Source organism: Vidua macroura, chromosome 27 (assembly GCF_024509145.1).
Source record: "Vidua macroura isolate BioBank_ID:100142 chromosome 27, ASM2450914v1, whole genome shotgun sequence".
Taxonomy (NCBI): Eukaryota; Metazoa; Chordata; class Aves; order Passeriformes; family Viduidae; genus Vidua; species Vidua macroura.
This window is the reverse complement of record NC_071597.1, coordinates 5,489,841-5,512,366: the sequence shown is the minus strand read 5'-3', so window position 1 is coordinate 5,512,366 and position 22,526 is coordinate 5,489,841. Positions and strand designations below refer to the sequence as shown.

General features: G+C 61.2%; 3 protein-coding genes across 5 annotated transcripts; 2 read left to right on the top strand and 1 right to left on the bottom strand.

Moving 5' to 3' along the window:
* Positions 1-2,301: 2,301 nt before the first annotated feature.
* LOC128819692 (insoluble matrix shell protein 4-like) lies at positions 2,302-3,210 on the top strand. The gene has a single exon (XM_053999917.1). The coding sequence runs from the start codon at positions 2,302-2,304 to the stop codon at positions 3,208-3,210; it is 909 nt and encodes a 302-aa protein (XP_053855892.1).
* A 962-nt stretch (positions 3,211-4,172) lies between these two features.
* Positions 4,173-18,864, top strand: SMARCD2 (SWI/SNF related, matrix associated, actin dependent regulator of chromatin, subfamily d, member 2). 3 transcript variants are annotated; one of them, XM_054000165.1, is made up of 13 exons: positions 4,174-4,470; positions 11,014-11,198; positions 13,269-13,311; positions 13,774-13,896; positions 14,230-14,349; positions 14,734-14,829; positions 15,677-15,778; positions 16,240-16,401; positions 16,590-16,687; positions 17,042-17,177; positions 17,256-17,378; positions 17,706-17,807; positions 17,888-18,864. In XM_054000165.1, exons 1-13 carry the CDS (start codon positions 4,315-4,317, stop codon positions 17,939-17,941), a joined length of 1,500 nt encoding a protein of 499 aa, XP_053856140.1. In that variant the 5' UTR covers positions 4,174-4,314; the 3' UTR covers positions 17,942-18,864. The 3 variants fall into 3 exon arrangements, with proteins under 3 accessions (XP_053856141.1, XP_053856140.1, XP_053856139.1); XM_054000164.1 differs by having other exon boundaries at positions 11,011-11,198; XM_054000166.1 differs by lacking the exon at positions 14,230-14,349 and having other exon boundaries at positions 4,173-4,470; positions 11,011-11,198.
* On the bottom strand, positions 18,378-22,396 carry PSMC5 (proteasome 26S subunit, ATPase 5). Its single transcript, XM_054000168.1, has 13 exons — positions 22,306-22,396; positions 21,743-21,814; positions 21,196-21,265; positions 20,901-20,998; positions 20,577-20,633; positions 20,276-20,506; positions 20,072-20,198; positions 19,805-19,995; positions 19,630-19,728; positions 19,431-19,541; positions 19,270-19,356; positions 18,992-19,047; positions 18,378-18,482 (listed from the first exon to the last, which is right to left on the bottom strand). The coding sequence occupies exons 1-12, from the start codon at positions 22,342-22,344 to the stop codon at positions 18,994-18,996; spliced, it is 1,236 nt and encodes a 411-aa protein (XP_053856143.1). The 5' UTR covers positions 22,345-22,396; the 3' UTR covers positions 18,378-18,482; positions 18,992-18,993.
* Positions 22,397-22,526: the final 130 nt, after the last annotated feature.

Here is a 22,526-nt window from a genome sequence, read left to right as displayed (position 1 = left end):
CAACAAGTACCACCAGGGACACCTCCCACTGTCCCAGGCTGCTCCAAGCCCTGTCCAGTTTGGCCTGGGACACTTCCAGGGATCCAGGGGCAGCCACAGCTGCTCTGGGAATTCCATCCCAGCCGCTTCCCACTTCTCTCATGGAGAGACATCCAAGGCTTGCACCCATCCAGCTGCTCCAAGAAATGAAGCCTGCCATGGAATCTGCAGAGCCCAGGCTGTGGTGGTGGTCCCACAGTGTCCCTCAGTCCTCCCTCTGGAGCACAGCTTTGTCTGGAATCTCTGCAGGGCTCCGGGCCCTTCCTTGGCAGGACCATCACCAAACCATCGTGCTCCTGCTGCTTTCCTCCTCCACCACCTGGGGCAGTTTTCCAGCCCTAGGAGTGTTTTTGTGGAATATCCCCTTCCATCCCCAAGGTACGGAGTGGCCATGGGCACAGATTTGGAATAACCTCAAAGAGGGAGTTTTAAATGAAAAATGTGCACAGGATGTTCCTGATTTTCCATCCAGAGGGGAAGATTCCCTGGTCCCTGCAGACAGCCAGGAACAAGCACCTTCCCAGGCAAGCACTGAGCCTCACCTAGGCTAATTAACAGGGTCTGGTTAATTGGGCTTCAGCCTAATAATAGAGGAGAAGGCAGAGTAATCACCTTTAACCACCACAGAAATGATCCTTTAATCAGCATCCTCTGGGTTTATCCTGAGCTGGCACCTGCTGGCTGCTAGGAAAGTTCCTCATTTCCAGAGGAATTCCAGCAAAGCCATTCATTGCTGGGGTCTCCATGTCTTGGAAAATGTCCCAGGAGGAAGGGACTGAAACCAGCACCTGAGGAAGGGAGAGGATGGAGCCTGGAGGAGCTCCAGGGAGGGAAAACAGGAAGGAGGCTTTTCCAAAGCGCCTGATGAGCCCTGGAAGTGGAGTGGAGCAGGAAGGTGCTGCAGGCAGCACAGCAAAGACACCCTGCTGAGGACTGGGAATACTTCCAGAGGTGTTTTTCTGCCGGGAAAATTGAGCTGTGGTTCTTTGAGAGCCTTTGCCCCAGGCAGGGGAAGCTCCTGCTGGCAGCAGCACTTTGGGATGGAGCAGTTCCCACTCCAGCGGGGGCAGGAACACTGAGGAGAGAGGGAAAAAGGTGGGGAAAGCAACTTCCTGAAGGTCATTCAGCCAGGCAGGGATGGGAGGAGGACCCGATGTCCTGGGGTGTCCCCAAGCCCTGGGACTTTCCATGGCCTCAGGTAAGACAACAGGAATGACAACAGAGCTGGAAAAGTAATAAAGCCCTAATCCTCACAATCCCTGCCTGATTTCCCTGCAGCCCCATCCCTTCTGCATCCCAGAGGGATGGCTGGGACCTGCCTGGAGAGAGAGAAATCAGGCTCAGCTCAAGCCTTGTCCTTGCCCACCTGGTTTCCAGCTTATTTTGCTTTGGAAGCATAGCCTCCATTTCAGTAAAAGCAAAAAATCCATCAGGAGAGGCTTCTCCAGTTCAGATTTTTTCTTACCTACGAGTGGGAAAAGGAGCTCTAGATCCTGGAGAATTGTTTTCCTATGGGAAAGGGAAAGAGTGCCCAGCACAGCCCTCTCTGAAGGAAGCAGGAAAATCATCTCAGTGACTGAAGAGCAGAGCCCTGGGTGTCCCCCAGGGAATGAACCCTTGTCCCCACTGCTGTCCCACGGAGCCACCAGGAACGAGACGGACAAATCCCACTGAGGGCTTGAGCCCTTTAAGGGGAAAAGGAGCCTTTTCCAGCCTTTAACACACAGGAGTTCTGCTCAGGGGAGGGTCTTCAGTGACACCCACGATGTGAGGAGGCTCAGCTGTCACCTGCGCCCTGTGCCTGGGGTGTTGTGGTGAAGCCACTGCAGGGGATAGTCACTGTCACTTTTCCTGCCCATCCTTGTCCCTGGACATACAGGGACTAGGCAAGACACAAACTGCCCCAAAATCCTGGAAACCTCCCCAAAACCATGGGGCTGGGATGAAAGTCATCAACTACACCTGCAGTGAGAGTATGATGCCAGCCTAGGATAGACTCAGCAGGTGAGGAATTCCTGGGCACGGGGCGGGCTCTGGGCATCTCTGAGTGCCCTGTGGCAGCACCCAGAAGTTCCAGCCTTTCCCGGGATTTCCCTGAGGGTCACCAGCAGCACAGATCGCCCCGGGACAGGGTTTGGTTGCCTCTATTGAGGTGTCAGCCCTTCCGAAGGGTTTTAGTGATGGTTCAAGCGCGCTGTGGGAGCGTCCAGGTGCGGCTGCAGAGCAGGAGAGTTTGGAAACACAGCCCTGAACCCCCGTGGTATGCCCGGACTGAGGGATTTTCCGGGAATTTTGGGAATTTCGGGGCTTTTGCTCCGACCCGACCGCGGAGCGCGTCCCTGCGGCGCCCCCTGGCGGCCGCGCTGCGGAACAGCCGCGACCCCCGGGACCATCGGGAACACCGGGAACAGCGGGAACAGCGGGAACACTGAGAACACTGGGAACACCGGGAACACCGGGAACACTGAGAACACTGAGAACACTGGGAACAGCGGGAACACCGGGAACACTGAGAACACCGGGAACACTGCGAACAGCGGGAACAGCGGGAACACCGGGAACAGCGGGAACACCGGGAACACTGAGAACACCAGGAACAACGGGAACACCGAGAACACTGAGAACACTGAGAACAGTGGGAACAGCGGGAACACCGGGAACAGCGGGAACACTGAGAACACCGAGAACACTGAGAACAGTGGGAACAGCGGGAACACCGGGAACAGTGGGAACACTGAGAACACCGAGAACACCGGGAACACTGAGAACAGTGGGAACAGCGGGAACACTGAGAACACTGAGAACACCAGGAACAGTGGGAACAGTGGGAACAGTGGGAACACCGGAACTGCTGAGAACACCGAGAACACTGGGAACACCCCAAACACCAGGAACAGTGGGAACAACGAGAACACCGAGAACACCGGGACCGCTGAGAACACCGAGAACACTGGGAACACCAGGACGACCGAGAACAGTGGGAACAGTGGGAACAACGAGAACACCGAGAACACCAGGACCGCCAAGAACACTGGGACCACTGGGACAGCTGAGAACACTGAGAACAGCGGAACCACCGGGACCCCTGAGAACACTGAGACCACTGGGATCCCCAGGTCCACCAGGACCACTGGGACCCCAGAGAACATCGAGACACCCATGGCCTCCTGACTCCCAGGACCACCACGACCCCCGAGACCCCCACGACCCCGGGGCCCCCGAGACACTCCGACCTCCGCGTGTGCCTGAGACCCCTGTGATCACCACGAGCCCCGCAATCCCCGGGACCGCTTAGACCCCAGGGACCCCCACGATCACAGAGACTCCCGGGACCCCCAAGATTCCCGCAGGTGCCGCGCGCCCCGCAGCCGCCCCCAGGTGTGTGCGTGACCCCCCGGCTCCTCACACGCACAGCCGAGCTCTGCCCGTGCCGCGGTGACCCCCGTGTCCCCCTGTCCCGCACCTGCACACACGCGTGTGCAAACACTTGAGGCGCAAACACACGGGCCCTCACCCGTTAGGTGTGCAAACACCCCCACGCATCTGTGTCACTCACACGGGTCACTCACAGCCGTGCCACACACACATCTGTGTCAGACCTACACCTGTGTCACTCACACACCTGCACAGACACACCTGTGTCACACACACACCTGTATCAATGCACACACACACACACACCTCCTCTTGGACTCGTGCTGCACACACACATATGTTCACACACAGGCGCTCACACACACAGGTGTTCACACACACACACACAGGTGTTCACACACACACACACACACATATGTTCACACACAGGTGCTCACACACAGGTGCTCACACACACACACACACAGGTGTTCACACACACACGCAGATGTTCACACACACACACAGGTGTTCACACACACACACCCCCTCACGTGCACACAAGTGCACACATGTGTACATGGCACATGCCACACACGTTGACGTCACTCACGCTACGTCACACGCGCGGGCTGGGGGTGGAGCCTCTGCCGGAGTGGGCGGAACTCCCGGATGTGCGCGCGGCGCGGCGGGCGTGGCACTGCGGGGCGGGGCCTGAGGCGGGATGTGGGCGGGGCTATGCCGGGGCGGGGCTAAGCCGGGGCGGGGCCTGAGGCGCTGTGGGGGCGGGGCCTGAGGCGGCGGGCGCGGAGCCGTTCCCGTTCCCCTTCCTCTTCCTTCCCGTTCCGCCGGCGCCGCCGCCGGGGCCTCCCCGTCCCGTCCCGTCCCGTCCCGTCCCGTCCCGTCCGCTGCGGCCCCGCCATGGCCGGGCGCGGCGCCTTCCCGCTCAGCCCGCTGCCCCCCTCCGCCGCCCCGCCGGCCCCGGGGCCCGGCACCGCCCTGCTGCGCGGCCCCAGCCCCGCGCCCGCCGCCGCCCCGGGCTACCGCGCCATGGGCCCGGCCGCTGCGCAGTACCAGGTGAGAGAGAGCCCCGGGGCGGCGGGAGGGCCGCGGGGGCACCCGGGGGCCCGGGCCAGCGCCGGGGTGGCCGGGCGGGCCGGCGGGGCCTTCCCGGGGCAGAGCGGCCGGGCCTGGCTGGCATCGCCCGGAGCGGGCCCGGCCGCCCCGGTGGGACCGTTCTGCTGCCCCTTTCAGTCGGGACTCCTCCCTCTTCCCCGCTCCCACTTTGCACCCTCAAAGCCCGGTGGAAGTTGGGCCGGGCCCGTCCCCGTCCCCTCCCGCAGCGGGTGAGCCGGGCCCGGGCCCGGGCCGGGGTCGATGCCGCGGGCCCCGAGCCCGGTCCGTCTCCGCAGCCATCCCGGCCCTGCCCGGGCCCTGCCCCGGCACGGACCCGCCGAGAGCACGCTTATGTCCTTGTCAAAGGCGGCGGTAACGCGTGGTGTGCAGATGTAACCTCGGAGTATCCTCGGAGTGTCCTCCGGAAGGACCGGGGCTTAGTGGTGGGAGAGGAGAGCAGGCGCTCGGCAATATTGGGGAAAGTAAATCGGAACAACGAGCAGCCCTCCAAGAGCACGTGAAATCACTCGGTTTTCAGCCTGGCATCTTTTACAAGTAAATTCAGGAAGTAAGAACTGTGTTTACAAGTGCCTGGAGGGACAGGCACAGGGAATGGCTCCCACTGCCAGAGGGCAGGGATGGATGGGATATCGGGAATTGGGAATTGTTCCCTGGGAGGGTGGGCAGGCCCTGACACAGGGTGCCCAGAGCAGCTGTGGCTGCCCCTGGACCCCTGGCGGTGCCCAAGGCCAGGCTGGACAGTGCTTGGAGCAGCCTGGGACAGTGGGAGGTGTCCCTGCCATCGCAGGGGTGGCAGTAGGTGGATTTAAGGTCCCTTCCCACCCAAATCACTCCATGTTTCTATACTATTCCAGCAGTAAGAAGTATATCCTGACACACATTCCTGCTCCCCCTTGCACACTTGCCTTCTCAGTTCACTCCCAAGCTTGTGCTGATTATTTTGGGAATGAGTTTTCAGATGTAAAGCTCAGTTTTCCAGGCAGGCTGGAAATGGAGGCACCCAGTTGTGCAACACATTCTCCTGGGCCACCGCTGCCTCCTCCAGAGCTGTGCCTGATTGGCATGATTTAAAACTCAGGAAATAAACCAAGCTCAGGGAAATTCTGGCTCCTTAACACAGGAGAAGGAAACAACTTCCTTCTGCAGCCTTCAAAACGCCAGAAAATGGTGTTGGAAGCTGAGCTGGCCGGGTGTGAGCTGCTGGTAACTCGAGGCAGGGGCACTGCCTGACCTTCCATGTGCAGGGTGCAAAATCCAGCTGGGAGGCTGGAGCCAGCTGGGAACAGCCGGGTAAACAGGCTGGCAGATGCTGCTTCCCTCACGGCTGGGCTGGCAGCAGGTGTCAGGAGCAGGGGGTGATGTCCCCGTGGTGATGTCCCCACGGTGCAGGCACAGCGGGATCAGCCCCCGGGCTGGTGTTGAGTGGCCTCTCCCTGAGCCTGGGAGAGGATCCAGAGGCTCTGCCGTTTGTTTTGCAATTCCCAGGCTGAGCAAAACAGCCCCTACCATCTCTGCCATCCCCCCAGGGCTTGGTTCTGTCCCAGTTTTAGGAAGGGCTGCGTTGTTTGGGTACCAGGAGACAGAAGAGGCCCTGGCCAGGCCAGCAAGGGCTTAGGAGCTCTAATCTTGGGATTATTAAACATATGCTTGTCCTTCGGATATCCTTGTGTGCCTGCTGGGGATTTCCTGGCAGCCCAGGCAGGGAATCCAGGGGGCTCCTCTGGTGGGAGCTGATGTTTCCGGAGCAGCCAGGGGCCGGTGCCATGCCTGGAGCAGGAAGGAGAGGCCTTTTCCAGGAGCAAGAACATCAGGCGTGGTGGGGGGTGTGGGCAGATCTCCCAACCTGATCCCTCTTCCTGCCGCTGGAGCAGCCAGGATGCCCAGGCTGAGCCCCAGCAGCCAGGTTCCGTGGAAGTTCAGCAGGAAGGAGCCTTCCTGGTTTTTCGGTTGCTGGTTTCAGGTTTAGGAGAGTTTTTCCCAAGTTTTGGGATTAACGCTGTGGCCTGGAGTAGCGTGGAGTTGTGTGGGATGAGACCTTGGAATTCAGCGCTCTGGCCTTGCTGATGCTTCCCTGGTGCAGAATTAGGTCCCCATTAAATGGATTTTATTGGCACGTGTTGGGAAGGCAGAGCCTGGATTCCCTGGCCAGGAGGCTGCTGCAGGCCAGGAGCTCCCAAGCCTGGAAGCAGCTCTGTGATCCTGTCCCTGGGCAGATGGCAGTGGGAAGGAAAGTTGTGCTTCATGGAGAAATCCATGGAGGAGCTGAAGAAGCATGGAATGTTGTGCCAGTTGAAACTAGGGAGGCCTGGACATGCTGGAGAGGGAGAAATCCACCCCTTGGGGAGCAGGGAGAGCAGTGTTCCTGCTCATGCAGTGGTGGGGACTGGCTTGGAGGGAGCCAGGGGCCGACAGCCAGGGCTAGAGCTGTTCCAGAAGGCTCGTGCTGGATAACCCCACCCTTCCCCAGGGAGAGGCTTTCCAAGGCAGGTTTCATCAGAGCCCGAGCCTGGAGCTGCTTCCAGCCTGATCCAAAGCAGATGGACACTGTCCTTTGGAGCAGGGGAGGAGGGCAGAGCAGGGCCCAGGCACGCTCTGCTGCTCCTGGGAAACGTGACAGGGAAAGGGGAGCAGCAGCACCTCCAGCCCTGCTGCTCCCTGTGCTTCCACAGCGCCTTCCCAGGAGCCCTCCAGAAAGTTTGGCCTCGCAGGAACACCACAGGCAGGGTTTGTGCCAGGCCCATCTCCCCAGGAGGATCCAACACCTTTGTTCCTTGTTGCTGCTGCTGTTCCTGCCCCTGTGGCATGTGAATCCCTGTGACCTCTCCTTTCCCTGCCCTGGAACATTCAGGGCTCCAGCTGCGGGGCTGTGGACAGGCAGGTTTGTCCAGCCCAGACAGCTCTGCTGCTGCTGGAGACATTCCAGGATGTGTCCTGGATCTGCTGGGGGCTGTGTCTGTGCTGTGCCCTTTTCCCTTTGATTTACTACTTCCTCATGTCAGCTTTACAGCCGAGATCAGGCTCCTGGAGCTCCTCCTATGTCAAACACAGAGGTTTTCCAAGTGTGGGGAATTTGGGGGCTTGCAGGGAGCTGCAGCAGAGTTTGCAGCAGCAGCATCTCCATCCCAGCAGCACCTCCCAGCTGAAGGTCTGTGCCAGCACCAGCCCAGGCTCTCCCTGGCACCCTCCCAAGAGGGATTTGCTCACAGATAAAGAGGAACAAAGGAGAAAATCACTCTTTTGGGTGTGCAGGCGGCTCATGATCCCAATCCACGCAAAGCCCTGGGCAGCAGAGCTCTCCTGGAGCCCAGCCCGATGTGGAGCTGGAACCTTGTTTGAACAGGGATTGTTTCTGTATCCCGGTGGGAAGTGCTGCTGCCTGGCACAAGGGGAGGAACTTGCAGGAAGAGCTCTTGGTGCTGGGCCAGGCTCTGCTCCAGAGCCCTGGGTGAGGATGGATGTGGGCTCTGGCTCCCTGGTTCCCTGTCAGTGTGCAGAGCTGGATCCTGGAGCAGGACAGGAGGGGGTGTGGGGAGGTGCAGGGAAGAGCCAGGATCCTGGAAGGGACATGAAGAGGCTCTGGAGCTGTTTGCAGAATTCCTGCTTTGCCTCAAGTTCTCTCTCCAGCCCAGCTTCTTCATGCAGATCCATCCTGGGATTTATTGCTTCTCCTTTCTGCTACCAGCCCCGGATTTCTGGGCTGCCCTTCCTCGAGAAGGGGCCTTTGGCAGGCTCAGAGGCTCCTGCCATGCCAGCAAACATCCCTCAGGAGCCCTCCCAGGCTCCTGTTGGATTCAGCCAGAGCCGGTTCCGGGCAGAGCTGCCCCAGGCCCATGGGCTGAGCGGTGCCCTGGGATGAACCCCGAGCACAGCCCCGTCCCTGTCCCTGGCAGCGAGCAGACACAGGCTGTTCACTGTCCCATTTCCAGAGGCTCCGCAGGGAGCGCTGGATGGGATCCAGGCTGTTCCTCCCGCTGAGCTTGCAGGGTTTGCCCTTTGTCTGCCCCTCCGAGGGGAGGGGATGGGGCGGGCCCGGGGGTGGCACAGGGACTGGGGGTGCTGGGCAGGAATGAGCTCCTGCTTGGAGCTGGTTTAATCAAATTTCCTGAGTTTAAGCCCTCTGCATCCTGGGAATTTCCTGGCTTTCCAAGAGGGACTGGAGACAGGCTTCACCCTGGGGCTGTGGTGTTGCTTTCTGACTCGGCTGAAGGTTTTAGGCTGGGCTTGTGTGAGAAGGGTTTGGGAGCCTTTGGGGCAAGTCTGCCCCAGGCACTGGTGACTGGTTGAGCCAAGAGGCTTCTCTGTTGCAAATTTGAAAATCCTGAGAGTAAACTGAGAGGAAAATTCCATGTGGAGGATTCTGCCCTCCCCTTTTTGCTCATCCAGGCAATCCAGTGTGGGTCCTTGGTGGGCTGGAAGTCGCTCCCTGGCAGCTGAGCTGTGGCTGATGGTTCTCAGATGGTTTGGGAGGTGATGGTGAAGTTAAGGTGTGACAAATCTGTTTATCCATGTGCTGAACCTCTCCCTGCTGATGGAATTGTCTCAATGGAGCCTTGGAAAGAGCAGCTGGACACACAAGAGACCTTGCCCAGGACGTGGAGCTGTCAAAGACTCTCTGAAGCCTCCAAATCTCTCACTGCAGGGATAGATCTGAAATGTGCTCCATGGAGTGGCAGAGGGTGGGAGGAGAGACCTCAGGGCTGCTCTGACCAAAGGACAGGAGCTCGGCATAGCTGGGTCAGCTCCAAGCAAGCTCCTGACAGCATTGCCAGGGCAGGGAATGTCTCTGGAGCTGTGGAACCTCCCTGGCCTTCCAGGCACTGAAAAACACCAGGGGCAGGGTTTCCCTGGGAGCCATTTCCTGCTCCTGGTGGCTCCAGGGAATGCAGGCTCTGCTTCCAGCCTGGGCTCTGCGCTCAGCTGCTCTGGGGGCCCAGGAATTTCAAAGTAAAAGTTTCCCAGCTCTTTCTGGGAGTTTCTCTGCTTTTCTGTGTGTCAGCACAGGCTTGGGTTCCACAGGGGTTCCACAGTCCTGCTGGAACTGAACTGCAGAACAACATTTACTGTGGTTTGTCGTGTTACACAGGCTGTGGGTCCACCCGGCCCTGCCACAACGGATTTCTTGATAAACCCAAAGAAACTGGGGCCTGGCCTTGTGGTTTTGGCACAGAGAGGTGCTGCTGGCCCTGCTCACCCCCGGTGCTGCTGCCGGAGTCACGAGGAGCTGCACAAATGGGGCTGAGCAGGAGGAGAGGAACATCTGGGAGGAGGAAAAAGGAGCCTCCTGCCCTGGGGAAGGGAGGGTCAGAGCCCGGGCTCTGGGCTTGCTGCTTCAAAGGCTCTGGAGCCTGTGTGGTTGTGTTTGTTGTGTAACAGGCTCAGCCTGGGCCTGGGGGGGTTTGAGCTTCCACGTGCAGCGCTAATCCTGGGGCCCTGCTGCTGCCCTGACCCTGCCTGGAACACTTCTCCTCTTGGGATCTGGCACTGGCAGAGGCACCTGGGGCAGCTCAAAACTCTTGGCTTTGTGTCTATCAGCTTTTCACGGAGGTGGGGGTGTTTTTTAGGGTTTTTTTGGCTGCAGCTCCATCAAACCAAGCCCTGCTACAGCTCTGAGCTGTGGAGGGCAGGCCGGCTGCATCCCATATTCCGAACCCTGCATCCAGGGTTTGCTCCCAGATGTGTCCCTGTGTGCAGGGAATGAGGTGTTTCCTTGGCTCCCTGCCCTGCAGGGCTGTGGGGATGTCCTGACATGTCAGGAACCTGGGGCAGGGCAGAAATGTTGCTTTGCTGGCTCTCCCAGCCTCCTACCTTGGCAGGGGGAACTGAGGATCAGAGGATCCTGGGAAGCTGCTGGATCAACCCCAGGGTGGAGCAGGGAGGAGCAGGAGAGGTGGCTGCTGAGTCCTGGGGGGCTGGGAGCGATTGTCCCCGGGGGGACAACCTGGTGGCACCTGAGGCACCAGTGGTGCTGCCAAATCAGTACTCTGAGGGTGCAGAGGGGCTGCCAGGGCTGGCACCCCTCGGGGTTTTGTTGTGGCTCCCAAATCCCCTGTGTGTGTCCTTGGAAGGGGAAGGACGGGAGCTGGCTGCTGACAGGGAGGAGCTGCTGCTTCCTCCATCCCTCACCTCCTTCTTGCCTGTGGGAGGAAGTGGGATTGCCCTGCTCACCCCTCCTGTGCTGCTTTCCAGAGAGGAACCCACGAGGTCCCCAGGGTGGGGACATTGCTGGCAGTGTCCTCGTGCTGCTGCAGCTCGGGGGTGGCGGCACAGGGCCACCAGCCTGGCTTTGGCTCCACTGCTGCCAGGCCAGGCTTCCCTGCACTCCTCGGCTTCTCCTGTTCCTGCTTTCCCATCGCTTCCTGCAGCTCCTGCTGGCATTTCCTGAGGCCTGCCCTGGCCCAGGATGCACCCTCGGGAAGAGGTGGCAGCCAGGGTGGATGGCACCATGGCCAGGGTCCCGTTTAACCCGTCCCTGTTGTCCAGCAGCGCCCCGGGATGCCCCCCGGGGGCAGGATGCCCATGGCAGGGCTGCAGGTGGGACCCCCGGGAGCCCCCCCGTACGGAGCAGCGACCCCGCTGAGGCCCGGCCTGCCCCAGGCCATGATGGATCCCTTCAGGAAGCGCCTGCTGACCCCCCAGGCACAGCCACCCATGGCCACCCCGAGGAGAGGGTAAGGCTGGGATGTCCCGTCCCGGAGGGATCCCCACGGGAGGACGGGGGGGTCTTGCTGGGTCCTGGTTGCACTTTGTAAAATCACAGAGTGGGTGGGGTAGAAGGACCTCAAAGCCCATCCAGTCCCACCCCAGGGTGCTCCAAGCTCCTTGAACATTCCCAGCACTACCACACTAATCCTTGCTGACAGGGAGCTGCCTCCCTGCTTCTCAGTGCATCCAGGTTGTGTTTCACCTCCTGTTTTCCATCTGAACTGAGCTGGGAGCTGCTTGCTTCAAACGAGGCACAATAATTCATTCCCAACAGGATCTTCTGCTGGGAAACTTCTCCAGAGCACAGCAGAGCCCTGTTCTGGAAATACCTATATAAATAGAAATAATACCTAATATCAATGAGATGTCACTGCAGATACAGAGCTGTAAAAAGATGGATATAATTTCATTCAGTTCAGGGATCCCGGGGCTGTGTTCAGTCAGTGTTTGACTCTCTTCGAGACCCCAAAGCCTCTCCAGGTCTCCATTCAAGTGTCACCTCATGCAGGGTGCCACAGCTCCTGTCCTGCTGCAGAGCGGGGGGACCAGCAGGGTTTTCCTCCAGCCTGGCACCTACCAGAGCTTGGGAGTGGGATGTTTTGGGATGGAGGCAGAGATTCCTCAGTTTGCAGCTTCCTCTCACTCTGACCTCCACACCAGGAACCAAAGAGCCTCGTGGGGTCCCCAGCAGCAGCTCCTGGGGGTCTTCTTTGTCCTCCCAGGGGTCCCTGATGGCTCTGGCAGGCACAGATGTGGCTGGAAGTATGGGATGGGGCTGGCAGATTTTAGGGGAGTATGGGATGGGGCTGGCAGATTTTAGGGAAGTATGGGATGGGGCTGGAAGATTTTAGGGATGCTCCCTGGAGCTTCAGTCAGGGCAGGACTCTTTGTTTGGGCTCTGCCAGCAGCTCCTCGCTGGTTCCCAGCCCTGCTGATCCCTCTCTGTGGGGGCTGTTTGGCTCCTAGAATCTCCAGGCAGGATCCCTTGGTGCTCATGGATGCTCAGGTCCCATTCCCTTCCCTGGCAGCTCCATTGGCTTCCTGATCCCTCCTGGGCCATCCCAGCACTGCACAGCTGGAGCGAGCTGGGGCTGGGGACAGGGACAGCCTGGCAGCCACAGGGACATCAGAGCCATCCCATCAGGGCTGGGGACTGGGATCAGAGATCAGCCAGGCTCGTGGCTGGGCATTCCCTGCTCCCAGCCGCTGGATCAAGGGATTAGGAGCTTCCAGCTGCTCTGGGGTGTCCAGACCCTGCAGGCAGGGGGGGTTGGATGGGGCAGGCATTGCTGCAAAGCAGGGCTCTGGCCTCTCCTGGAGTGTTCTCCTGGAGCATGCAGTGTGCCCAGGGCCCCTCCCATGTCATCCTGCTGTTCCAGGTGCAGCTGGAGAAACGGGAATTCCCTGTGCTGCTGGAGCCTGCCCCATCTCCCGGGCAGGAAAACAGGAGAGCATTCCCTGCTGTGCCCAGGCTGAGCAGGAGCTGGCTGGGCACTGGGATGGGCTCGGGGTGATGGGAATCTGCAGTGGGCAGGGTTGGATCCAGCCCAGCTGGATTTTCCCAGGATTTCAGCCCCACCAGAGCAGGGTTTGGTTTGAGTTGGGTTTGAGGGAGTTCCTGGCAGTGGCTTTGGTTTGGAGCACTGGGAGAATGGGATGGCTGCTTTCAGAGGGGAAATTTGGGAATTCTGTCCTGCAGCCCTGCCTTTGCCTTGTTATCACCTTTGCTTTCTCCAGCGTATCCTGATGTCAGGCTGCAACATCCAACACCTTCCCCCCAGGAGTATCCTGAGTGGGAATGGACCCCCAGTCCCACCCCTGGCCCTGCCCAGACCCTCCAACAATCCCACCCTGGGCACCCCTGGCAGCGCTGTCCAAACCCTCCTGGAGCTCCGGCAGCCTCGGGGCTGTGCCCATTCCCTGGGGAGCCTGGGCAGTGCCAGCACCTCTGGGGGAAGAACCTTTCCCAGTATCCATCCCCCGGCAGGCAGGCAGCAGGGTGTCCTGTGGGAGCTGTAACTTTTCCTGTTTCCCAGGGTGAAGAGGAGGAAGATGGCTGACAAGGTGCTGCCACAGAGGGTGAGTGTCACCTCAGCCCGGGGGACAGAGCTGAGCTGCTGCAGGGGATGGGGGGTCCACAAAAAGGGAGGATCTCCCTGAGTTCCCTCCTGCCCACTGGGAATTTCTGTTCAATCCCAAACCACCCTGGAATGTTTCTGTCTCTCCCTCTGGCATGGCAGGAGAGGGTTGGGGTGGGGTCAGACTCTGAGCAAGCGAGGAGCAGGAGTGGGGTGGGATGGAGATCTCAGTAGGTCCCTAAGAGTCCCTCCTGAGATTCCAGGGTTCCATTCCATGCAGGAATGCTGCTGGGGACAGTGACAGGCTCCAGACTGGTTTGGGCAGAGCTTTGCAGGGCTCCAGGCTGGGTTTAAAATAAAAACTGGATGCTGGACTTGTCACCTGGTGTCTCCCTGGCTGCTGAGGCTGTGGGGGGGATCCAGCCCATCCCAGCACACTGGGATTGGCCATTCCTGTGTCCAGATCCGGGAGCTGGTCCCAGAATCCCAGGCCTACATGGACCTCCTGGCCTTCGAGCGCAAGCTGGACCAAACCATTGCTCGGAAGAGGATGGAGATCCAGGAAGCCATCAAGAAACCCCTGACAGTGAGCTGGGGGACTGGGAGAGGGCTGGAAATCATGGAATTGTGGGAAACTTAAGGTTGGAAAAATCCTCTGAGGTCAATCCAGTCCAACCATCACCCTAAGCCATGTCCCCAGGTGAGATAGCCACACATTTCTGGGACACTTCAGGGATGGGGGATTCCACCTCTGCCCAGGGCAGCCCTTTCCAATGTTTTACAACCCTTTCTGTGGATAAATGTTCCCTAATACCAATCTAAATTTCCCCTGAGGCCGTTTCCTCTCATGCTGACATGGAGATGGGTGCTGCAGTCCCCTCTCACTCCGTCCATCCCTCTCTCTGTTCCCATTCCACAGCAAAAGCGGAAGCTCAGGATTTACATCTCCAACACCTTCACCCCGGCCAAGGAGGAGGGAGAGGGGGGGGAGCGTGTGGCCTCCTGGGAGCTCCGTGTGGAGGGGAAACTGCTGGAGGATGTGAGGATCCAGCAGGGCTGGAGGGAGGGCAGGAGGAGCTCTGGTCCATCAGGAGCATCCAGAGGGAGGGAGGGAGCAGCTGGTCTGTCAGGATCCAGGAGGGATGGAGTGGTGGTGGTGGGAGGAGCTGGTCTATGGGGAGCATCCAGGAGGGATGAGGTGCTGGTGGGAGGAACTTTGGTCCATCAGGACTCAGGAGGGATCCATGATGGTGGGAGGAGGAGCACTGGGCCATGAGGAGGTGCTGGGAGGAGGAGCACTGGGCCATGAGGAGGTGCTGGGAGCACTGGTGCTGTGCTAAGAGCTCAGCTGGGGCAGCACCCGCCCCACTCCGGGGTCTGGGGCTGGATTTGGGATCAGGAATCTCTGCTGCCCTGTCTGCAGCCCAGCAAGCAGAAGAGGAAGTTCTCCTCCTTCTTCAAGAGCCTCGTGATCGAGCTGGACAAGGAGCTCTATGGGCCGGACAATCACCTGGTGGAGGTGAGGTGGGAGGGGATCCCAGTGGGGAATGGGGGCACAGCCCTGCTGCTCCCCCTCTGGATGTTCAGCTCCCAGGCCAGGGCCTGTCCTGCTGGGAGAGGGGCCTGAGAAGGTTTTTGGGGCTGGGGGCAGTGCCAAGCCCTCCATGGGGACCACGCTCTCCTGCTTTCCCAGCTCAGGTTTAGGGATGCCTTTTCTCCCCTGGCAGAGCTTGGCTCTGAGCCCTCACAGCCCAAATCCTGAGCCAGCACTGGAGCTGTGGTGTGTGGGGACAGGGACGTGGCCCCAGAGGCAGCTTGCCCCCCAGCCTGGCACAGAGGGTCCCCATGGGGTGCTGATCCCACAGGAGGCTCACCCCCGTGCCCTGTGGGAAGAAGGGTTTGCACTCCTGCCTGTCCCTGAGCTGGTGGGTCCTTGGAGGTTTAAGCCATGCCTGGCAGAGGGATCAGACCTTTTTTGGGTGCTCCTGCCTGGAGCTCTCCCTGCACCCAGCTCATGCTTTTGCCCTGGGAGATTCTGTGGAGAGGCTGAATCCCCTTCCAGGGGAAGCTGGGAGAGGCTCTGATGCACATTCCTGCAGGATTGATCCAGAAGCTGTGGGAGCCCTGCACCCCAAGCACTCAGGGCTGGAACTGCCCCAGTCCATCCCAGTGCTGGAGCACAGCCCAGGATGGGATGGACTGGGAGAGCTCTGAGCTGCCACCCTGGGATCAGGAACTGCCAGGGGTGTGTGGCTGTGTGGCTGTGCCAGCCCCAGAGCCCCAGCCCAGCTGTGCAGACACAGACCCTGCTGGCAGGGTTGGTTCCATGGTCCTGGCCTCAGCAATGTCCCCGTTGTCCCTCACAGTGGCACCGGATGCCCACGACCCAGGAGACCGACGGCTTCCAGGTGAAGCGTCCTGGGGATGTCAATGTGAAGTGCACGCTGCTGCTCATGTTGGACCATCAGGTACAGCCTGGGGCCACCTGGGGGCCACCCAGGAGCAGGGATGGGCTGGGACAGGGCTTCGGATGAGGGTGTGGGCACGTAGGGATTGAAAGGAGCACGGGGAGCTCCAGGCATGGACCCGCAGTGACACGGGCTGTGGGGGACTCCCGAGGGCCCCCCCCTCTTCTTCGGGCAGCAGGAGGAATTCCTATGTGGAAAGGTAGTTAAAAACTGGGACAGGGCCTTGGATGAGGGTTTGGGGCATGCAGGGATCGAAAGGTGCACAGGGAGCTCTGGGAAAGGGAGTTAAAAACTGGGACAAGCTGCCCAGAGGGTGCTGGAGTCCCCATCCCTTCTGCTGTCCCAGGAGCACTCAGTGCTCCGGGCTGGGGACAGGACAGGGGTGGGTCAGGCTGGGCTCTGCTCTGGGGGTGCTTTTCCAGCCTGGCTGCTTCCATGGCTGACCCCCGCTGTCCCCACAGCCTCCCCAGTACAAGCTGGACCCACGGCTGGCCCGGCTGCTGGGGGTGCACACCCAGACCAGGGCCAGCATCATGCAGGCCCTGTGGCTCTACATCAAACACAACAAACTGCAGGACAGCCACGAGAAGGAGTTCATCAACTGCAACCGCTACTTCCGCCAGGTACCTGCGCATTCCCACCTCAGCCAGCTGGGAGAAGCCTCTCACCAGTTCCCACAGCCCTTCCAGGCTCTGGCTGTGCCCCTTCCCTGGGCTCTAGCTCACACCACCAGCTTGGGGATGCCCCACCTCACTGCACAGGTGAGGGGTGACCCTGCCATGGGTGCCAAAGGCTCTGCTTCACCCCCTAGATCTTCAACTGTGTCCGCATGCGCTTCTCCGAGATCCCTATGAAGCTGGCAGGGCTGCTGCAGCACCCAGACCCCATCATCATCAACCACACCATCAGGTGGGGGCACAGCGTGGGCATGGCCCTGAGGGGCTCTGGGCTGGGCAATGGGTGGGCAATGGCTCCAGGGCTGAAGGGGCTCCATGGGATGGGGAGTGGGCAGTGTCCCTGGGACTGGGGGTGCTCAGTAGGGTGGGGAGTGAGCCAAGCACTGTCCCCAGGGCTGGGGGGGCTCCGTGGGCTGGGGCCACAGCAGGCTTTGAGGTCTCCAGCCTGAAGGACTAGCACAAGTCACCTGGGAGGGGAAGAACCACCAAATCTGAGGCTTCTTGGGGCACTGGTGGTGTTGTTGGGGGTCCGTCCACCCCCAGCCAGGTGGGGGCTCAGCAGGTCCCCCCAACCCCATTCCCCCAGTGTGGACCCCAATGACCAGAAGAAGACAGCCTGCTATGACATCGATGTGGAGGTGGACGATCCCCTCAAAGCCCAGATGAGCAATTTCCTGGCCTCCACCACCAACCAGCAGGAAATCGCCTCCCTGGATGCCAAGGTGGGAGGGGACACTGCCAGGGGGCAGCTGTGTCCTGTGGGGGGAGCACAGCTCCTCTGACCCCTGTCACCTGCCCAGATCCACGAGACCATCGAGTCCATCAACCAGCTGAAGACACAGAGGGATTTCATGCTGAGCTTCAGCAACAACCCCCAGGATTTCATCCAGGAATGGATCAAATCCCAGAGGAGGGACCTCAAGGTAAAGGGGAACAATTGCTAGGGAGGTTTAGGTTGGATATTGGGAAAAATTTCTTCCTGGAAGGGGTTGTCCAGTGCTGGCACAGCTGCTGAGGGCAGTGGTGGAATCCCCAGCCTTGGAGGGGTTCAGAACCATGGATGTGGCCCTTGGGGACATGGCTCAGTGGTGAACGTGGCAGTGGTGTTGGGGTAAGGGTTGAAGGTCTTTCCCCAACCCTACCAATTCCATGATTCTGAAGCCCTGGGGCTGGGCAGAGTGGGGAGGCTGGGAGGGGTCTGGGTCCCTCGTGGATCCCTCATTCCTGGTGCCCCGTCCCCTTTGGGTCAGATCATCACGGATGTGATCGGGAACCCCGAGGAGGAGCGGCGGGCCGAGTTTTACCAACAGCCCTGGGCGCAGGAGGCCGTGGGCAGACACATCTTTGCCAAGGTGAGTTGGGATGGCAGTGACAGAGCCCTAGGAGTCCGGGCAGCGTCCCCTGTCCCTCCCTGACCCCGCGGTGTCCCCAGGTCCAGCAGCGCCGGCAGGAACTGGAACAAGTGCTCGGGATCCGCCTCACTTAAGGCGGGCGGGGCCCGGGGGCGCTCCCGCCCCGCTGCCCGAGCCGGACGGTACCGACTGGAAGCCACAGCACTTGCACAAACCCGATGTGCCTGGAGGGACGGGAGCTCCCCGGGGCTCCCCAGGCCGAGCACAGCGGAGTCCCCGCTCCCCCAGGCCCCCGCAGCGCCTCCTCCGCTTTGCATCGCGCCCCTCCCCGCGCAGCCCCCGCGGGTTCCCCGCTCCCCTCCCGTTCCCAAAAACGCCCCGGGAGCCGGGAAGCGCTGCCCGTGCCCATGGGGAGGAGCTGCCAGCCCCACCCCGAGCCCCGCAGGCCCCGCCCTGCCCCTCTTCAACCAAAGTTCATCATTCCAAACGCCAGTTCCCCCCGACGTTTTGCACTATTTTTGTGAACAGGTTTTATATAAAAAAAGAAAAAAAAACACGAAAAAAGGCAGCGTTTTGTACAGTGGGTTTGTATTTGATTAATTAATTAATATATTGATTGAGTTCCTCTTCCTGCACTGGGCTCTGCAGGGGCTCAGGGAGGCTCCCAGGGCTGTTCTGGGGATACAGAACCGAGGGCTGGGGTTTAGTTTGTGACAATCAGTTTATTCCTTCCCCCCCCACCCCCCGCTGTTTTACATAATTCCATAATTAACCACTTGTCTTGACGAGGTTTGGGGGCAGAGGGGCTGGCTCTGCCCCAGGAGCCTGTGGGGGCACAGGGGCACCAAGAACTGGAGATACTGGGGAGGAGGGAGGGGACCACGGGGGCAGTGCCACCACTGCCACCCCCACTGAAGTGCCTTTGCCCCCCTGCAGGCTCCGAGGTGGGGGGGCGTTTACAGATTCCCAGGGTTGGGCTCAGGGGTTCCTGCTCTGCCTCTTGTGTAACCAGTTTTTGTCTATTTTGGATCTTTTCTAATAAAAGCAGTTAGCAGCAGCTCTGTGGGGTGTGTGCCGTGTCCTGCAGCCCCCACCCCATCCCCAAATCAGTCCCCAGCCCAGTGCCCGGGCCTGGCCACAGCAGCTCTTTACTGACAGCACAGAGGGAGCAGCTCCAGCCTCACCGTTACTTCCACAGCTTCTTGATAGACATGTTCTTCTCGCTGTCCTTCTGCATCACCTGGGGGGGAGGGCACAGGGGTGGGTCCAACATTCAGTGCCCAAATTGGGTGTTAATTACCCCACAAACACCCCAAGACCAAGTGTCAGCCGTGCACAGGGAAGGTTGCCTCTCCCATGTCACTCATGGTGACAATCCCCCTGTTTGTGCTCCTGGCAAACGCCATCCAGGACACTGTGTGCCCCCATCACCCCCCACTGTCACCTCTCCCATGGCACCCACCTTGGCCACGGCCATCTCGAAGTCCTCCTGCGTGACGTGCACTCTCCTCTCCCTCAGCGCATACATCCCTGCCTCTGTGCACACGCCCTGAGGGGACAGGAGGGGAACATCAGCCAGTGCCCCTCTTGGCAGCTCCCATGTCCCCAGAGTCCCCAGCTCACCTTCACCTCAGCCCCTGAGGCCCCCGGCATCAGCTCCGCGATTTTCCGCAGGTTGATGCCCCGGGTCAGGTTCATCTTCCGGGAATGGATCTTGAGGATGTCCAGGCGGGCCTGGAGCAGGGGCACAGGGAGGGTTGGAGCCCAGGAATGGCTCCCAGGGAGAGGGTGGGGACAGCAGGGACAAGGGTGGCTCTGGTACCTCCTCGTTGGGAGGGGGGAATTCGATTTTCCTGTCAATGCGGCCAGGGCGCAGCAGGGCCGAGTCCAGGATGTCGATCCTGTTGGTGGCCATGATCACCTGCACAGGGGGACAGCTGTCACCACCCTGTGCACCGTGGGGTTGGCAAGACCCCAGGCAGGGCCGGCCCCTCTACCTTGATGTTCTTGGTGGCCTCGAAGCCATCGAGCTGGTTGAGGAGCTCGAGCATGGTGCGCTGCACCTCGCTGTCCCCGCCAGAGCCGCCCTCCAGGCGGGATGAGCCAATGGAGTCGATCTCGTCCATGAAGATGATGGAGGGCGCGTGCTCCCGCGCCATCACGAACAGCTCCCGCACCATGCGGGCCCCTGCGGGCACCGGGCTCAGCCTGGGCCCGAGCCCAGCCAGCCCCGAGGAGCCCCGGAGCCGCCCCCGCCCCGTTACCTTCCCCGATGAACTTCTGCACCAGCTCGGAGCCGGACACGCGGATGAAGGTGCAGTCGGTGTGGTGGGCCACCGCCCTGGCCAGCAGCGTCTTCCCCGTGCCGGGGGGGCCGTAGAGCAGCACCCCCTGCAACGGCCACGCGGCCCCTCAGAGCCTGCCTGGGGACACGGGGCCAGCCTGTGCTCCCCCAGAGCAGCACTTGCCTTGGGCTGGGCGATGCCCAGCGCCTCGAAGAGCTCCGGGTGCTTCACGGGCAGCTCGATGACCTCCTTGATCTCCTTAATCTGCTTGTCCAGGCCCCCGATCATCTCGTAGGTGGAGTCTGGGACCTTCTCCACCATCATGAGGGACACGAGCGGGTCCACCTTGTTGGGCAGGATCTTGTGCAGGGTGTAGCTGTCGTTGCGCAGCGCCACGCGGCAGTTGGGGGTCACCTGTGGGGACAGCACGGGGCTGGGTGTCCCTGCCAGCCCTGGGGACCCCCCACAGCCCTGGGGCACTCACATCATTGATGTCGATGTTCTTGTCCACATCCACAACAAACTTCCCCTCTGGGTGCACCTGTAAAGGAGCAAAGACCCCCGGGAGTTGTTTCCCTGGGAATTCCCTGCTGAGGAACATCCCCGTGGCCTGGGAGGAGCAGGAGCCAGGAGCTCCAACCCCACTGGCCACCCCAGGGCAGCCCCAAGCCCAGCAGAGCCATCCCATAGAGCTCCTCTGCACAAGGAGCTCCCACCCCATGTCCCTGAGCTGTCCCATCCCCCGTGGGGACACGGGGCTGTCCCACAGCCCCCAGCCCTGTCACCTGGGGGCAGCTCAGCCTCGTACCTTAACCAGCACCTTCTTCTTGTCCATGGCTCTCACCACCTCTCCCACATAGGATCCCTGCTCCTGCAGCAGCTGCAGCTCCTCCCGCAGCAGCCGCACTGAGGGAGGGACAGCTCAGCATCAGCCCTGGGCGTGAGGGCTGTCACCCCCAGGCCCGGCCCAGAGCCCTCCAGACCTGGCCCAGAACCCCCCAAGCCCGGCCCAGAGCCCTCCAGACCTGGCCCAGAGCCACCCAAGCCCGGCCCAGAGCCCCCAGGCCCAGCCCCAGGAGAGCAGGGGGAGCTCCAGGCCGTACCCTTGGCGTTGAGCTCGTTCCTCTGCGCCTGCAGCCGCCGCAGGTTCTGGCTCTTCTCGTTCACGATGAGCTGAAGGGAAAGGCTTTGCTGAGCGGCCTCGGGCTCAGCCTCACCCAGCACACGGTTTCCAGCAGGGAATTACCGAATGGTTTGCATCGGTAAAGACTTCAGAGCTCGTCTCGTCCCACCCCTGCCATGGCAGGGACACCTCCCACTGTCCCAGGCTGCTCCAGCCCCGGTGTCCAACCTGGCCTTGGGCACTGCCAGGGATCCAGGGGCAGCCACAGCTGCTCTGGGCACCCTGTGCCAGGGCCTCACAGCCTCCCAGGTAGCAATTCCCCATTCCCAATATTCCATCCAGCCCTGTTCTCTGGCAGCTGGGACAGGAGCAGCTCCAGCTCAGGGCACAGCCCCGGCTCGTGTCCCCAGCGCCCCAGGGCGGGTCCTGCCTGCCCCCAGCCCTGGGACAGGGGTAGGGACACGGCCACACCGCCCCGGCCGGAAGCACAGGGACACAGTCCCGCCGTCCCCTGCAGCTGTGCTCACCTGCAGCTCCTCGATCTTGGACAGGTAATATTGCCGGAGCCCCGAGCCGCCCTTGCCGTCGTCCATCTCCATCTGGGACAGCAGAGCTCAGCGGCCGCCGACAGCCCCGCACCCCGCCAGTCCCGGGGCAGCCCCGCAGGGCCCCGATGCCCCCAACGCCACCGCCGGGCCGGGTCCTGGCTCCCCTTTTCCCTCCTCCCGTCCTGGTCCCAGTCCCCGACTCCTCCTCCCGCCGGGCCCCGAGTGTCCCTTCCGTCCCCTCACTCCCTCCCTTCATCCCCAAGCCGAGTCCTGGGTGCCCCGTGTCCCGTCCTCCCAGGTGCCCACAGCAGTCCCAGCTCCCGTTCCCCTGCAAGCCCCCACGTCCCGATCCCGATCTCGTCCCGGTCCCGGTCCCGTCCCGCCGCTCAGGCTCCGCCGCCTTCCCGAGACCCGCCTAGTCACGACGCTGCCAGGCCCCGAGCAGCCCCGGCCGCAGCACACCCCTCGGGCAGCACGAAGCGCCCCGAGTCCCTCCCCGAGCTCCGCCGCTTCCCCCCAGCCCGGTCCCGGCCCGCCCGCACCTGCTCGGGCCCGTCCAGCGCCATCTTCTCCGCCGGCATCGGGCCCCAACAAAGATGGCGGCCGCCGGCTTCCGCTGCCCGCCCCTGCCGCCCGGCTTGATGGCGTCACTTCCTCTTCCGGAAGGCACACGGCCGGGTGTCAGAGCGCGCATGCACAATAGAGGATCACTCGTGTCGGGGGTGCGCTGCCATCTTGGAGCGGTCAAAGGCGATGTGTCCGT